At 38.0% G+C, this 11,773-nt stretch overlaps 2 protein-coding genes across 3 annotated transcripts in view; one reads left to right on the top strand and one right to left on the bottom strand.

Annotated features, from left to right (window-relative positions):
- Nucleotides 1-446: 446 nt before the first annotated feature.
- Nucleotides 447-2,054, bottom strand: mRpL35 (mitochondrial ribosomal protein L35). Its single transcript, XM_046619627.2, has 4 exons — nt 1,908-2,054; nt 1,548-1,719; nt 1,331-1,471; nt 447-972 (listed from the first exon to the last, which is right to left on the bottom strand). The coding sequence occupies exons 1-4, from the start codon at nt 1,936-1,938 to the stop codon at nt 738-740; spliced, it is 579 nt and encodes a 192-aa protein (XP_046475583.1). The 5' UTR covers nt 1,939-2,054; the 3' UTR covers nt 447-737.
- The window catches only part of Mitofilin (inner membrane mitochondrial protein mitofilin), a 47,358-nt gene continuing 37,553 nt past the window's right edge, over nt 1,969-11,773 (top strand). Inside the window, exons 1-9 of one of the 2 annotated variants that reach the window (XM_046619625.2) lie at nt 1,969-2,107; nt 2,503-2,591; nt 3,135-3,203; nt 3,486-3,698; nt 3,900-3,958; nt 4,349-4,456; nt 4,616-4,823; nt 4,965-5,376; nt 5,601-5,735. In XM_046619625.2, coding sequence (XP_046475581.1) covers nt 2,063-2,107; nt 2,503-2,591; nt 3,135-3,203; nt 3,486-3,698; nt 3,900-3,958; nt 4,349-4,456; nt 4,616-4,823; nt 4,965-5,376; nt 5,601-5,735 — 1,338 coding nt within the window. In that variant the 5' untranslated portion in view covers nt 1,969-2,062. The remainder of the gene's footprint in view (nt 2,108-2,502; nt 2,592-3,134; nt 3,204-3,485; nt 3,699-3,899; nt 3,959-4,348; nt 4,457-4,615; nt 4,824-4,964; nt 5,377-5,600; nt 5,736-11,773) is intronic. The other variant, XM_046619626.2, reaches the window with a different exon arrangement.

Genomic DNA, 11,773 nt, shown 5'->3' with positions numbered 1-11,773 from the left:
GAGTTTTTTGTTTTTTTTTGCTTTGTTGAGCACTTTTAAAGTTACGAATTGAGAATATTCAATGTCTCAGGGTTTGAAAATATCCGAAACACTCTAAAACACTTTCCTTTTTGCTAGAAGCACGTTGAAAATATGTCGAAGGCGAAACCTATTTTACGAGTTTCTACCGAAATTTGGAAGCGGTAATTAGATTTTGAAAAAATTTGTGTAAGTTCTCGAATAAATATAAAAATGAATAATGAAAATCAATCTATCATGACTGGAAAAATTGAAAAAAAGAACACACTACAAAAAATCCCTAGCGATGTGACTTCTGCTAATAACTATAAAAGCAAGTGAAACAACATTTGTACTAAGCAAAAGAAGTGATATAGAAGAAATTCGAATAATGTGAGCTGAAATATCAACAGTCTGAGAACAGGTTTACATATTTAATTAGAATGTACTAGATGACCAAACTTAGGTGCTTGTATTCTAACCCTTACATTTTTAGGCTCATTTTCCTCACTGATCAGGTTCCCATCAATTGCCTCAAAAATATGCAAGAAATCTTACCTATCGTTCAACAGTTTTTATCTTTTGATTCTTGCTGATTTTTTTGCCTTATCTTTGGCTAACTTTTATTCTAGTTTTTCACATTTTGTTACATTATATGTAAAATTGGTACGAGTTCAACATATATATCTAACCTCACGAATTGATACGTGTAAGGTTCGAGAAATGTATATTATACAGAATTACTTCAAAGACGGTTTAGTTCTGGTGAAAATGAATTCCTCTCTAGAGTGATACGGAGTGTAAGGATCATTGACGTAGAATCTAGGCCTTCGCCAGAAATTGGTTACCATCGTGTCCAGCAGCCAAGATTGTGTAGCATTTACGAAGACGTGCTGTCTTAGCCGTCTTCTATTCGCTGGCGACTTCTTCCAGAGTTTCTTATGTCGGCCTGTCTTTGTGCGAATCCAACAACCCCTAAAGTAGTAACACAAAATTAAAGAAACATTACTACATTATATATCAGAAACATCACCGAGGATTCAATTAGGGTGAGCTGCATTACTTTTTGGTAACCAAAAATTACACTTGTTACAGTTTTCTAAATAGGTTGCACAGAGAGACTTGAAATCAATCGTGGTCTTTGTATCAAAAGGTTTGGGAACGGTTATTTGTTATTTCCTTTGTATGTTTTGAATAAATTCAAAAACCGGCTCTTAGTTGAGAATTTGTAAATGTGCATCGGGTTATTTTACCACTTAGAAATTTAAGAATACAAATTCATATCTGCGTATTTCTAATCAATGAAAGAAAACTTCATCAGTACAAAGATTACCAGTTCAGTCTGTAGAATCGCTTGATGACCGCCTTCACACATTTTCGTTTCCCTTTCTGGAGTGAAAACTTAGTCAACGTTCTCACAGGGACTTGCGTTGACTGAATAGGAACTGGCAAAAGCATCCCTGCTAGAGGTTCGCTGAGTGACAATAAGAAGGAATAAAAGACAGAATGAAATATGTAAAGTGTTATAAATTTCATTTAATGGCCGTTACCTGATTATCGAAACTCGCGAATCCCTAGCCGAGTCTACGAGGGGTCGAAAATAAGTAGAAAGGGCGCTGAAACATCGGCAATTTGTCGTCGCGGTCGTAAATCCAGCAGGGATGAGTTTAGAGAGATTTGAATGTCCCGCGCTTACTCCGGCTGCGCGCGCAGTTCCAGCGGCTGGAAAATCAAAATGGCAGTGAGCTCAGCACTGCTAACTTAACCTCAAAACTTGTTGTAATCCAGCTGCAATTTCCCCCGCGGACGCCGTAAGAGCGTGAAATGTAGGTGGAAACACGGAGAGGCCGATTGCCAGGTTGAGGAACGAGCCGCGGTCGAAAAATCCCGGCGAAAACCGGGGCACTCACCTCGCCAAGCCAGACCGACGATGCGCAGCATTCTGCAGCCGCTCGGTTAGTTCCGCGATTCCGCGGTCCACGATCAGCTGTTTGACTGCTGGGCCCCACGTTAGACCGTCGTTCCTTTTTTCCCCCTTGGCTGAGCGACCGGCCGCCCGCGAAAAATGTTCCGAATTGGATTAAAATTCCCGTGCAACGGTCTGAATCGGGTACGTAGAGCGTCTTCCGCTGGTCCAAATCGCCAGCGAAATCATGCATCTGTCCGTCGCTCGCGGTATCATCTCGTAGATTTTTTACACGTTTATTAATGTTTCCGGCCATGGCGAAGCTCGAGGGCTGACACGAAGGTCGGCCAAATCGCCTTCCTCGGCACCTCGGTTCGAGGATCGTCAGTGTTTTTTTTACTTTCACTTATTAACCAACACCTTGGCTGTCTCCCATCAGTTTCCGTTGGGAAAGTTTCAGTCGTGTTGATATCTTCATTGGCTTCTCTTCTGATCCGATGACAAGATGGCTTGACTCAGACACAGCAGCTTACATAATTCTATGTTACTCTGATCAGCTTCGCGTCATATGTACTAACACCCTGACCCTATGTTTTCAGGTTAAGAAACACGGGTATTCCAGACTCTATCTGCTCAACGCCAGGTATCACGAGACACGAACTCCCATCAAATGCGAACCCGATGGCAGGTGAGAATCGATTCTCTGTTTTCATTCGGCGCCACTCTTGTCAGTTTCTGGTTCGATCCCCACTTTGATGTGTCAACACTTAAAAATTTATCGTGTCGAAACCTTGACGTTGAAAACTTCACAGCAAACCAAGTTTTCATATGATGTGGCTCAGCACGATATAACTGCAACCCTATTATCAAATCTGATATTTTGCCCCTATTTCATTGATTTTATTCATTTATATATTACTTTGTATTTGACTTGTAGTTAAATTTCTTCGAAGCAAAACGCTGGCGCAGTTGAGATCCTCAGAAATTACTTAATGACAAAAGCACCGATGGTTTGAGTCAAGGGTTGTATCAAATAGTACTGCGATTGGTTTTTCTTGAATCCTCTAGCGTCAAAGTTTCACAGACCTTATATTTTCCCCTTTTAATTATCCAGAAACAGATTTGAACTAGATTTTATCTCAAAAACATTTCTTCGATTCATTGCAGTTTGTTTAAGCTGGTATTTTTTTTTGGCAACGTGTAAATTACAGTGGCCAGTTTCTGCTTTCAGACTTCTAAAGGACGTTAAACTTACGTCCAGATTTTCTGGACCTAAGTATTCGACCGAAGCACCAAAAAGGTATTTGAAATGTGTGAACCGAGATATTCGGCCAGCTTGCATGTTGTAAAAGTATATTTTTCTGCTGTTTAACAAGACTACCGGTTTTGTTTGCATGTGGGGGTTTTGATAGTGGGTGAAATTTGGAAATAGAACCACATTTTCGGCCTGTAATTTCTTTACTCTTGAATGAGGTTTTAATCATTCTGCTTATAATTATTTATGCCAAATTTGCATGATGTGAAGTATTGAAAAAATAATTGCATTACAATCATTAATTTCCTAACGTCAAATCTTCTGCAGAGAGAAAACCCGAGGTTCAGGTGGCCTGATAACACTCGGAGCTTTGACAATCGGAACGTTTGGTATTCTCGCTTATGCCAAGCAAGATCCAGAGTTCAGAGAAACGTTGGAAAAATGGATTCCCGGCAGCAACAAGGTGATCCAAATCATCTTTCAAGAGGAACGATCACTCTTCGATTCTCTGAGAGATCTTTACGAGAGAATTACGCAAAGGTAATCATAGTACAATCAAAATATTTTTCTAAGATAACTTGAGCACTAAACACCTGATTCAAATCTTGTCTGGTTCATTTTTCACGAACTTTATTGATGAGATAAAAACTGAAACAAACAATGCAATAAAGCGGAACCTGACAATAGAACTCCATCTAAAAGTTGTCGTTAAAAATGGCTCATTCGACTATCTTTTTGCAGCTCCAGTCAGCCAGATTGGAATCCATCGGAAGTAGGGAAGAATCCAGTGATATCAGCCTGTAAGAGGACCATAGAGAATTATATACGTGAGCCCTGTCCCTCCCATCCTTATTATCCTTACTTGCTGATTAAAAGATTATGGTACAGTTCAAATGCCGCATAATCGTGCATGGCTTAAATAAAATCCGATTCGCTTACTGCCAATATGATACAAAACAAGCTGAAGCAGTCAATACTTTGAATGAAAATTCGGACCGAACTGTGCCATGTAGTTTCTCCCAGGTTACACTGCCCTGCATGATTATTTTTAAACATTAATTACTGACTTACAAACTGTAATTTGGTAACTTGACTAATTATTTGAACTGAAAGCGAGTGAAAAACATTGTGTATGTGTCGAGTGGACAACTGCACAACTTACTCGACTAACAATTCATGTGTTGCTTTAGCTCCGAAATCAGCATTTGAGACATTGTCTGATGTTAAGGAACCGCCGAAGAATGAACAGTTTTACCAAATCCGCTTCGTCGGGGACCCAAAAGACGAAGCTGAACTCGGTACGTTGATAACGACGGTCAACGCCTATTTTTGCTAATTATTTTTCACTAAAAACAGCTTTCGAATAACGTATAACTGTCCCAATAGTCCAGAAACCTAACAATATTCCCAAGCTCGTTACTAGCAACAAATTATTCACCATTGCGCACATTTTACAGCTTCGAAAGAGGTTTCTTCACCAGCCAAGGATCATCAGGACACTTTGCTGCCTGAAAATCTTGTCGAACTTGAGGCGTCCTGTGGACAGGCTGCTGCAAGAGCAATCGAAGCTTATCATACAGCAACGTGCGCGATCGAGAAGTACAATAAAGACGTAGTCAAAGTAGTAGAAAACACCGAAAACACAGATGTTCAATTTTGGGACAGGTGAGAATGCGAGCATCAGTTCGACATCGTTGAGAAGTTATAAAATCCAACAAAGTCTGTAAAACTCTAGTTTCAGTTTGACTCTAAATTTTTTTCATGTTTTTACTTATGTTTTGTGTGTTTTTGTTCTTTATATAAAAGATTGAAGGATGCGACAGAGGCGAGGAAAAAGGCGCTGGCTGAGGCGGAGAACAGCGCAGGCGAGGCCTTGCGTTCTTTGAGAACATTGTCGAGCCTGATCGACGACCCGAAGCTCGCTGCATCCCCTGTTTCGAAAACAGTCGCGAGACGAAACATCAAGAAAATAATCGACGACGTTGACGAGGCAAAGCAGAAGTTTGACAAAGAGGCGCAGAGCGCCAATGTCACCGAAAGGTATTGGAAACAGGTTCTCAGAGCGAGAAAAAACTTCGAAGACGAGCTGGAAATTCTTTTCCCAAAAGTCAACATCGCCGAGAAGAAATTCTCCGTCGACGAGGATTCCTTCGACCTTTTCGTACTCCACATGTATCATAAAGTTAACGCTCTGACCAAGGAACTTCAACGACTTCAGGTGAGAATCAGCTATTTAAAAGATGCGAAACACGAATAAAAAGAAGAAAAAATAGTCGAAGGTCTATAAAGTTAAAAAATGGGCCAGCACCTTTTTTTCTCTATTTGAATCGCGGCAAATGCAAATTCTGACTCTGAAAACCATTCAAAAGTTAACTGGTACTTTAGACTTCAGTTTTTATTGATATTAAGCATTTTGTTACTCACTATCATTGTTTCCTTTAGACGGTAAATGCCGCGAAATTGGAGCACGCGTTAAAATTGGTTGGTGACGAAGCTGAGCGAGCCAAAATTGAAGCTCAGATCTGCAACGAAGTAAACAAGGAAAGGCAGATTCTGCAGGATGATTTCGCAAAGAAGGTAAGAGGCAACGATTTTCCAAAATCAATCTGGCACCAGCAAATGTGAGCCAGATTTTGTTAGCTGTAGTAGAGCCTGTGCATGACAGAAACATTGATAAATAAATGTTCTTACTTCTGAACAGATCTATTTTTAATAGACACAAAAAAACTGAAAAGTATAAGTCACTTTGCGTTTTTATCAATAGTACTAATTTCCAACAAATTTCAATACAATGAATCGTCAATAAGCGGAAATGGTGTGGAGTTGTGAATTGTTCGATAGGCTTTAAACCGTGTAATCGTTTGAAAATTGTTATAAATTGAGGAAAAAGTGACCAATGTTAAGAAAATTCAGAAAAATCGATTATTTATTTAGGAAATTGATGTCAAAAACCGTATCGAATGTGTAAGTAAATATGAAGTAATCGGTCCATGCTTGGTTGGATAATTAAAACGGTGGGAAGCGCTCACAATGAAAACGAATGGTACAAAGTTGTGCAAAGAAAAAGTTTTCAAACAAGTCACTGAACTCTGAACTTGACTGCCCTTGAATTTTTTGCTGATTCTGATTTTTTTTCTCTTTACGTTTTTCTCACTGAAACTTTGAAAATAAACCTGTTAATATGATTAAGTAGAAACACTTCTCCGCGATATTGAAAAGTAAGAAAAAATGGTAAGGCTCGATAAACGGCTAGCCTTTGCGTTAGCGGCCAGCGTTGATCTTCTGAATATTTTTTTGTTTGTTTTAGTTTCTATATAATTTGACAGGTATTGACACAGTCATAATTTTCGATTCGATCAATTGTTCGAAGGAAAGTTCGGCTGAATTAAAAGAGCTTAAAAAGCGTCGCGGAGTCTTGCGCGAAAAAATGAACGAGAATAAAGTTATTAACGTTAACGCCACAAAAAATTGAAACGAAAATCACTTTTTGTAATTTTTTGAATGACCTTGAAGGGTTTAAGTTCCAAAATATGAGAATGTTCTATTTCATTATGGTTGAAGGGATTACTGCTAGAATTTATTTCTCAAAAAAAAATTATTTGATTGAATTCGAATTCATTTTGTTCGAAAGCGCGTAGATCCAGTTTCATTTCCATCCTTTTTTAATTAGAATCAATTAAAAGGAAGTATTGTTATTACCAATAACGTCAATCATTTCAGTCGATGTTTTGCGGTGTGCACGGTATCTCAAAAACGGCATAACCGATTTAATTCAAATTTGAGGACAATATTCTCGAAGACTTTATCTTTTTTACCACAATCCGGATTTGCATTTTCTAAAAATGGTGATCGTTTGTAGTTGAAATTCGACTTATCGTCCGGTATTTATGACGTCTTTTATTTAATTACGAAAAAACGTGATAATTATAAGAAAAGTAAGATCTTGGCAAAGAGGATCAACTATCCAAGGATATTGTATCAAAATTTGAAGTACATCAGCTGAGCCGTTTTTGAGATCTTGTGGGCATGACGAAACATGTCACCGATCGAAATGGTTTACGTTGTTGCCAATGAATATTCCTCCTATCAATTTATTTTAATGAAAAAATACGTAATTGATACTGGATCTACATAATTTTGAATAATATAAAATATAATATAAACACCAATTGAATTGAATAATTGGTTTACGAGTTATAAATTTCCATGATCCATACTCTTGAGTATTTTTGACCACGGGATCACGTGAGAGATTTAAGGGGGTGCCCTGGTCGATTTTGACGTTGACGTATATATCTCCAAATCTCGAAGTCCATGTATCTGAAAGGCAAAAACGGGCTTAACAGCTCCATTTTATACACAATTTTGAACAAAAACCCTCCAATGCAGTTTCATTCGATGCAGAAATAAAGAAATCGCAATATTAAATTTGGAGAATGTATGCCGTTACTTTATTTCTGCGTCAAATGAATATGTATGCACATACGTCATGCATGTGTGTGTATGGGGTATTGCACGTCAAATTGAACGGTCGGTTTCCCTGACCCATTTTAATCTGATTGCCCTTTCATACAATCAAAGTACATATTGAAAAGATGACCTATGAATTTTTTCAAATTTTTTCGACACATGATTTCTTCACGATAACTCGTCCAATAAATTGATTTCAACAATGTTTTGATTTTTCGCGCCTACGTACCTTAAAACCTGACCGACATATGAGAAAAGTTCCTTCACGAAAATTTTAGGTTCTCTTGTCAACTTCTCGAGAGTATCTTTTTCGGATTTTTCATATCCCGTTTCAGTATAGTTTTGACACAAAATGCGCACAAATTATTCGTAACTGAAAAGTGCCCTGATCGAACGTGCTACAATTTATGCACAGCGTGCCATTTTCAACGCGTAAGGTTGTCTCAAAACTTCGCAGTCGACGGTGCAGTGGTTTAGAAGATATGTCAACAAATATTCACACGGTGGCGGGAATTCGGTTCAAAGTTCGCGGCGTGGCAAGAAATTTGCTTACCCTGCGCGTGGCGCTGCTGCGCATCGAGCGCGATCTTCAATTTTTACGCTTGTTGTTTATAACCTCAGTTGACGAGTTTTTCTTGAGGAGTATACTTCGGTCTATCATTTATCACGATTCCTGACATGATATGTGAATTCCCTACTGCCGGACAATATTTTCGAAGCGTATTCATCCATGGTAAGAATTCAACGATGTGTCGCGTATCGTAATACCGACTGTATTAACTGTCACCGTTCAGACCGCCACACGTACGTAGATGAGAAATTTTACAGTTACTTGTAACTTTTGAACTACTTTTCCGCCCGCTACGATACTCATATAGACGATCTTTGGTATTGAAAAAGACATGCAATGTAAAAATTTCAGCCAATTCGATCGGGGCACTATTTTGTAACAGAAGATTTTCCAAAATTTTTCATCAAAACTATACTTTAACGGGGCACGAAAAATCGCATAAGGTTATTTTTAGAAATTTCATACAAAGATGCGAAACTTTTGCCTATGAACTTTTTCCATATGTCATCTGAATTTTAAGCTACGTTAACTAGAAAAACTAAGAAATCGTCAAAAGCTGATTTATCAACTAGCTGTGGTAAGAAAATTCTTGGTCAGGAAAATCTCAAAAAATTTAGATTTGATGCTTTCAATACGAACTTCAAGTGAGTAAAAGGGCGAAAACATCAAAAGTGGTCAGGGAAAAAATCTCGATTTTTCGTTCGATTTGACGGGGAATCTCCCATATACCTCTTCGTCGAAATGGACCAGAAGAATCCTCTTAAGAGTTTTTACGAGAATCCTCATAGTTACAGTTTTTCTGTAAAATTTTGATCCGATTTGAAATTTCTCAATATCGTACAGATTTTTTATGTCTTTATCTCGCCGCCAGATAGGCTTTGAGGTTATATATGGCAAATGATTTGATTACTAATCCGTATGATAATTTATCGATTTTAACTGGCCAAGTGCACTTTTTAACCTCAAAACGATGACTTCATAAAAAAAAAAAAATCAAAAGAACGATGGTTGGATTCTCATAAAAATTTCTAAATTAGTTGCTTGACATCACGCTCAATGCACCTTAATGGGATGCTATAGTCAATCCTTACCGACGGCGTTAAATCTCCTCTATTTAGGCCATTATCAGAAGCTGTGCATGGCAACGGAAAAGCGGGCACAATACATGCAATTCTGAACAAAAACACGCCGATACATTTTGATTTTACGGCAAAAATGCATCGGTGTGTTTCTGTCGAGAATTGCATGTAAAATTCGGCTATCAATCATTTTTTTCATTCGTGATCCGCAGACTTGGATAAAATTTAGAGATATATAAAAGTTCACGTCTAAATTAAATATGGCATTCCCTCAATGAATCTCACGCAATCCCAAAGTTCTAAACAACGATTCGTCTCTTAAAAATACGTACCTAGTTACGTCAACGTTACGGGTCCCAAATCTTGACGAAAATAACGTACGAATGCGAATATCGTCGGCACGTTGCCGCCTCTTTGATACCCAGATAAAGGATTTCGGAGGGTGCATGCATGCCTGCATGCATTCATGCATCCATCCAGCGTTCGGAATTCGACTCCGTACGTAGTGTGAGCGAGAGAAAAATAGAGAAGTCCAGAAATGGATAGAGATGTGGATAAGGGGGCGATGCGGCGAGAGACGCGGGTCACCGGGTTAGTCCCGCAGCCTTTTGCAAGTTGACGATATTGCGCGAGGAGAGGACGAGGAGTGCGGTTCCTCTTTCCCTCCCCCTCCCCCTGCCCCTCCTCACCAGCCACCAGCCACCCTTTTCCCCGAAAGAGATAATATTGCCTCCTGCCTCGCGGAATATTGGCCCATGGCCAAATGGAAATAGATAAAAAGTTCACCGTTATGCCGTGGATCCGCTGCAGTGGACCTTCCATTATTGATGGAGTAGCTAATAGGCGTACTCGGACCGCATTCGGCCATTGTCGCACCGTCGATTGTTGTCCAAATTCCAACCAGGTCCTCTGATGTACCCACAACAAAATTTAAAATTAGCCTACTCTTTCCACCTATTCTCTGTTCTTACCGAATTTTTCTATACCCCAACTTTGTGTCTATGGTACCTCAGTTTTACTCATCGTTCTAGTTTGCTTTCTAGTTATTTTTATTTATTTATTTCAAGTAATTTTCAATTATCACAATGAGGAAAATTTCATTTGTCATAGTAACTAGAAAAATTCATTAAAACAGGTATCGTTAGAAAAAAATTGTTTGAATATTTTTGGAATTACGAAAAACGAGGTACGCTCAAACCATTTTCCGCTATTGTCGATACTTTTTTGGTAATAGCAATACAAAATCAGTTTTTTCAGTTTACTCTACTCTTTTTTAGTTAAATAAGGCTTTAACGTCAATTTATTGTTGCACAAGCATTAAATTTTCACACTAGTTACAAGAAAATATAATAACAGTGATCACAATGAGAAAGAATAGTAACGGATACTAGACTTTCTGGTAACGGCTAGAAAACTAATTTTTATTTTGTGAAGGACTGAGCGGTAACCGGCACTAAAAATTTTTCTTAGTGTATAATTTTCAGTGATTACTAAAAAAAAATTTTGAACACATCAAACATTTTTCTTCAATATTATCTACAACAAAGTAAATTATTCGTTAGAATTATTCCAAGTCAATGAGACACATCATCTGTACTTTCAACGACTTTTCTAGTTTCCTCTTTATTTCGAGGCACTCGCACTTATCGCTTTACAAGCTCAAGTGCCGTTGGAAAAAAAAAAGTATAGAGGCGGAGAAAATATTTAATCGCTTCTTTGAGGAGAGGCAAGAAATTTCGTGGATAAAAATTTTTGCAAGAGCTTGATTTAGCGCAACCTAATAAAACGTGTACACATCTGTCTATGATATTACGTAAGTAGTTCGCGATGTTCGGACGGTTACGAAGTTGATGTTGCCACTGCTAACGAAGCCCTTTAGCATAACTTGGCACGGAGTTTAATGATCCTTATGCAAATAACCTTACTTATGATCGGAATTTACATCCGTGAAACTTTATCGCAAGTCCCTTACATTCTATACATAGTAAAGCGAATTTTTTTTTTCCGATTTGAGCATCATTTTCTTTTTATAAAATTTAAACTTAAATTCGTTTTCTTCGTTTCGTTCTTGAATTTAAAGGAAAATCGAATTTTATCAAGATGAAGTTTCTTTTTATTGTATTTTTTACCACAAGAAATCGTTATTAAACATAAAGCTTGAGAAAAAAATTTGACCTTGAAAAACAAACATGAAAAAAAAAAAAAAAAAAATGTACTCTGCATTTTCATACCATTTTCGAATCGTGACGAAAAGATGTGTTTTTATTAAAGTTGTCAGATTTAAGAACGTCCATCTTCGTATCAAGGATATTTCGGGTCATCGCAGTTTTATAAAATGTCGGAAAAAATTTGAACAATTATGGGAATCATTTTCGATCGAAAAAAATCAAAAATTAAATTTGACGTCAGAATCTCAGGGGGTCAGGCCAATGACCCGTTGGTTTGCCGTGGAATGCCCCATATGTATTTTGTACGCATAGATGCGTACGAAACGT

The sequence above is a fragment of the Neodiprion pinetum genome, chromosome 4, assembly GCF_021155775.2.
Source record: "Neodiprion pinetum isolate iyNeoPine1 chromosome 4, iyNeoPine1.2, whole genome shotgun sequence".
Lineage (NCBI taxonomy): Eukaryota > Metazoa > Arthropoda > Insecta > Hymenoptera > Diprionidae > Neodiprion > Neodiprion pinetum.
Note: the sequence above shows the minus strand (reverse complement) of the source record. Positions and strands in the feature narration are given on the sequence as shown.